At 43.2% G+C, this 5,739-nt stretch overlaps 1 protein-coding gene across 3 annotated transcripts in view; it reads right to left on the reverse strand.

Moving 5' to 3' along the window:
* ERG (v-ets avian erythroblastosis virus E26 oncogene homolog) overlaps positions 1-5,739 on the reverse strand; it is a 63,921-nt gene that overhangs the window by 28,221 nt on the left and 29,961 nt on the right. For all 3 annotated transcript variants that reach the window (XM_009705644.1, XM_009705645.1, XM_009705646.1), the window contains one exon: positions 4,871-5,088. In XM_009705644.1, coding sequence (XP_009703946.1) covers positions 4,871-5,088 — 218 coding nt within the window. Of the gene's footprint in view, positions 1-4,870; positions 5,089-5,739 lie in introns of those variants that run through there.

A 5,739-nucleotide genomic window follows, 5' to 3' on the forward strand; every position in this document is an offset into this window, starting at 1 on the left:
ATGCCGGTTCTGAGACTGTTATGTTTTGAGATTTAATGCTAGGCAATTACAGCCAAAGTATATCTGGGGAAAGTCCTAGCAGAGTGAGTACATTTCTGCTTTGAGTGGGTACTTAATTGTTGATGTGTAAGTTGATGTGTAAGAGGTTCAGTACGCTCCTAAAATTTTATACCCCCTTCCAGACGACAGAATATATGGCCAGGAAGCAGCCTAACACAGTGAGAAGGGAGAGCTGGACAGCAAAAAACTGCAATGCTAACTATTCTCTAGTTACCACGTTGTGGGGTCTGGTACCCTGTTTTGCATCCTCTTTACACCGTATTATTCAGACCCAGGCTCCCCACATAGGAAGACGATTACAGAGGATACTCTGGAGATCCTAGAGGTAGCACTTCCGCAGCTCTGCAATGCGGCTGTGGTATTTTAGATTCCTTTGGGACAACCCAGATTTTAAAATAGGTGTAAACAGAGCAGGTACAGTTTTACTAAAAATGAAAAGCAGCTCCAAGCTCTCTAGCTACTGCATGTGTTAATTTTTAACATATGCAGCATTTTTAAGAACTAAGCATTTCATTTAAGGAAATAAATTTATGGACTGCAAATGAGTAGGGTGGGGAAGGCTTCTGCAGAAAAGAAAATGCCAGGTAACCTGCAGAATGGCAGGGTACCACTAATCTGCAAGTATAAAGTGTGGTCGATATTATTTATGCGATGAACAGCAGATAATCTGTCAGGAAACCAGTGAAATGCCAACATACAACCAGCAAAGGTCTAGCGGGACTTGAGGAAGGAACAAATGGTTTTCAGATCTGTAGGAGATGCATAAACCACAGTGACCTGTAGTGACTTCCATATTGAGAGTACTAATCAGTATCATACCCGAATATTTGATACGATTATTTAGGAATATTTTATTACTGATAAGTAATTTTGGTTTATGCTAGGCTGGAGTGACACACACTTTTTTCTACAACTGGCAGGAATAACCCATACTAGGAAGCATTCCAATTCCTGAGGTGTAATAACACTATATATATTACATACAAACATGTATGTGAGTTTTAGAAATGCCACAACATATTTATATTTGTTACTTGGCAATGTTAGTTTTCCATTAAAAGTGTAATCTTAGGATCTATTTTTTCAGGCATGTGTTAGGCCTTATAAAATAATAGTTCTCTGATGAAATAAACAGTGTATTTTAATGACAATAATATTTTTTAAATTTTTGTGTTAAGTATAAGCATGCAATATATGCATGACTTTTTTTTGTTCTGTTAATCTATTCTTTTTTTGGTTGTCTGTAAGTGATTTTTATTTTTTTTTTTTTTAGTTTTCAGCATGTCATGTCTTAGAAATTGTAGTGAAATATGAATTTTTCCCGTATTCTCCAGTTAACAACTCTGCATTGCTCTGTCAATAGGGGAGGCTGTCAAGTCCAAGATTAATAAACGAAACCCTACTTCCAATCCTGCAGGTTGTTTTTAATTCAATATAGAAATATATATATTTTAATTCAATATAGAAAGAATTACATTTTCAGCCAGAATGTGCCCTTTAGAAAACCAGTGTTCTGATCAAAAACATTTTGAAGTTCAGAGCAGTAATTTGTACAGCCTCTACCAGTAGCGTAGACCGTGTGCCAGCTCACATGCTGGTTCATACTGGGAAAGAATGGCCACCGCTGAGCTGTTCATTTTCTAATGATGGTCACGTTAAGCCCCTGAGTGATGCTGCCCAAAAAAAAATGAAGAACTTAGTCTTCATGTGCCGCTCAGCTGATTTGCACTAAACTCCAAGTCCAAATGATGGAGCAGGTAGACCTAATCCTATTTTTTTAGCAAAGAGAGACACAGAATTGCTTCTTTTCATCTCTTTCCTTCTGTAATGGTGGTAAAGATGGTGAGGATGGTGCAAAAGTGTGTCACTGGGGTTCCAGATACCTAGGCAACTCCTGGGTGTCAGGTCTTTGTAACAATTAACAGGTCTGCTGGAACAGTATGAATTAAAATTATGCCTCATGACTAACCAAAAAAGATCGATTTAAAGACAATTATCCAATGCTCAGATTATTCATCCTTGCAAAAGTAGATGCCTGTTCTGCAAGTAACGGTGCAGACCATATACACAAACATTTAATGCAGATACTACGGAGACTAGGGTACTGTGGAAGGAAAGGCAGATAGCTCTCTTCACAAAGGGCAACTCCGGCAGCCTGAAGCAGCAGCCAGTTCCTGTCTACTGACTGTGCAGGTAGCCAGGGTATCACCCTAAGCGATTCAACGCATACACACACTAATAGAAAACAGCATAAAAGAAGGAGAAATGACAGGTATTATGAAGGTATGTCCAAATAGCCTGATAAATTCAGGGCTTCTGAATGCTCACCCATCCCTGGAAAGTATTCTGAGTTTACATATACAAGGTGGACATATCTCAGATTAGGGAGATATGGGCAGCAAGCCCCCCGCACCAACCTGAGGGCATGCCCCCAGCTACCAGGCTGTAAAATACACTGAACAGGAGCCTGCCCTGTCCTGCCTGCTGAAGCTGGGCTGCCAGGCAGGCAGCAAGACGTGAACTGGGGGTTCAGGCAAGAGACGGGGAGCCTAACTCCAGCCCCGCAGCTGGGACGCTCTGCTTTGGTGGCGGCACTGAGGTTCCCTGCTCCCTGTGTTACTTCGGTTTTTATCCAACGATGGCACAGCCCCTGGGAGAGAAGCAAAGGCACTGAGCACAGGAGCTCTCCCAGCTGCATGCCCAGACAGGGGCTACAATGTCTGGAGATGTCTGTGTTCCCAAATCAGGGCTCCTACCAGTCTCTACTGGTTTGGGGCGTGCTGGTGTGTGACAGTACATTTTCTACACTGTGCTCTCACTCACAGGCTGTATGGGTTTGCCTGGAGACCCAATTTAGCTGATCTGGTTATGGGCAAAAATTTTGGTCTTGGTAACAGTCCCGACCTCCTAAATTGGAGTATAATCCTTACCAGGGTTGCTAACAAGGATTAGACAGGATAAGGTTTCAGCTAATAAAAGACAGTATTACTGCCTTTGGTCTTGTCCTTAAACCATCACAGCAACAGCCAAATACCTGTGATTCACAAGCTGAGTTCTAATATTCAGGTTAGTTATGTATTTCAGGAATCCAAGACAGTAAATTCAGGATTCTGGCTTGATTATTTTAAAAATGTGATTGATCAACAATTTCAAATGGATCTGTATCATCTAGACTTTTCCTTAAGATCTGGGATCATGTCAAAGTAGGAGTCTGTGCATGACTGATTTTAGTTATGTATAATATTACAAATTTTTATCACTAATCTCAGTAAAAATTAACACCTATTACCTACTCTAATGCACTTTACAGAATTTACACTGCTAAAAACTATGATAGGTTCTCTTACTGAAATGCCAGCACAAATACTTAAGAGGTAATTTTAGGAAGCAGGTGAAACTGGTTTTGAATCATTATTCCATTTGTGATTACAGCTCTGCATTTGCTTAGCACAAAAAAGAAAAAAACAACTTCACTGAATTGATTGTGAATAAGTTCTAAATAAGCAGGCTTACAAGAAGACTTCCCCTAATTCTTTGTAACTTCAGTTCACCGTTTATTTCTGCGTATCTCAAATCTTTGACTATTCGCTGGAAATTCTGATTTGACTTCAGCACAATTTTCATCCTTACCAGTGAAAAGTGTAGATGTGATAAGCTGCCAAACCACTTTGCCCTGCTTGCGGTACTCGTCACATCAGCACAGCAAGTGTGAACAGTAACCACAGTGCCCAAGGCTGAGGTTTTTCTAAACAACTGATGCTGGGAGATGAGATTAGTAGACAGGTGTCTGTGACAGAGAGATGTGAAGCACAGGCTTCACTGGGACATCACCAACAATTGTGAGCAACCGACTCTCTGGACCTCTGCCCTTCAGCAACACCAAAGGAAAACTGTTTTGACAGTCAGGCATTTTAAACAGGAAAGCACTTGTTCAGATAGTTTCCTTGGAAAAAAAAATCTTCATTGTGCTTTTTTAGATGGAAGAAATCCCATAGAGTGCTCCTATGCTTGGGAGAGCTACCAGGCGTTATCCACAAATCCACCGCATTACTCTTTCAGCCTAATCAATACAATTCTCCTTCATAGAGACATTAATAAAAAAAGTTCCGAGACAACAATTAATGCACTGACATGCTGTGGCTACTGCCTGTTGAGCTGAGTAATTTCTTTTCCTGTTCCTTTCTACTCCCCTGCTTGCCTCCATACATACACTGTTTCTTCAGCATGAGCTCTTCTTAAATCCAACTCCATGGTTATGCTTTTTGGCACTATGTTTACAGTAAAAATAAAAGATCAATAGTTCACTCCCTCTGTCATTACAAGAATTTACTTCCTATGCTTCTCTGTTTGGTTACACTTAGAGCAAAGGCAGCGGCCCAAACTACTGTATTTTGATAACTTCCATTGAGCACTGGATCACATATGCCACAACCTTAAACAGACCAATGGTGCTGCCCCAGACTACAGCAAACTCACGTTTTGCTAATTTTAATACATGCTCTTTCAGCTAGCATGCAATGCAAGCTCACATCCAAATTTATCTGCAGGCAGAGGAAACACAGATAGGTTATTGCTCATGAGAAGACTGTGCCTGTAGCACAATTTGAGACCCTCTGTAACACCCGAACGCGGCTGGCAGGTGTGACCCACAATGTACGGGAGACCTGCAGGCTTCTGGGACAGCAGCTGGTGTTCAGGTGGGATATCTTGGGGCATCTAAAATGGTGCTAGATTCACAGATTTAGACAACTGAGCTATACCCATCACAAGAGAAGGTGTACTTGAGCCACGGTAACATTGGCCTTATTACCTTGACCCATTAACCTGGTTTGGGTTACACTCCATCTTGATGGTGACTCTGGCCGGGGGCTGCGATAACCAGTCTTGCTGGGGAACACGCGGACTCATCTTTGACGTCTGCCCATATTCACTGGAGGAGGAGGCCGTCATCTCTGTCTTCGCAAGGTGGGGCGATCCGTAGGCGCACTCGAACAAGGACTGGTCTTCACTCACCACTGATAACGCTTCCTGCAAACCAGAGAAGAGAAGTCAGTGTGACCATACTTCAGAGCAGATATTACAATATCGTCCAAGGAAAAAAAGGCTCGTCCATCTCACGAGAAGACAAACAGCCGGTCACTTGCTTAAATGCTCATTACTTTTTTGGCATGTCACTACTGTTGGAGGAGGTGAGGACTCACAGTGCCAGACATGCCATCAGCATATGGCGGGAGGACAACCTCACCCCTGGGCAGACCCTTTCCACCAGAGGCTGAGAAGATGCACAAACACATGCTACCAAACACTCAGGAACAGTGGCCAGGAGCTGGGAAGGAGGAGAGGGCAGCACAGGCAGCGAAGTTCAGGCCTCTGGCATCCCAGGTAGGGACGTAGAGAGCCAGATCTTCCTAGGGTGTAAACAAACTGCCATCGCTGCTTTAACTGCCCCTGCAAGGAGACACCGAAAGCCAGGCCTTGCTGACTCACTGGGAGCTCCTCTTCCTTCCTCTGGGACCCAGGCCAAGTCCCTTCTGGACAGGGAGCTGAGACCGCTGGGCACAACCTCTAACCCAGGGACCTCGCTCTTTCTGCCAGCTTCCACTGCCAACTTCGGCGGAGGTGCCCACCACCAGCCCCGAGAGGACATCATGCCCGCCAGCCACCTCCCTCTCTCTCACA

The sequence above is a fragment of the Cariama cristata genome, unplaced genomic scaffold (genome assembly GCF_000690535.1).
Source record: "Cariama cristata isolate BGI_N322 unplaced genomic scaffold, ASM69053v1 scaffold8198, whole genome shotgun sequence".
Lineage (NCBI taxonomy): Eukaryota > Metazoa > Chordata > Aves > Cariamiformes > Cariamidae > Cariama > Cariama cristata.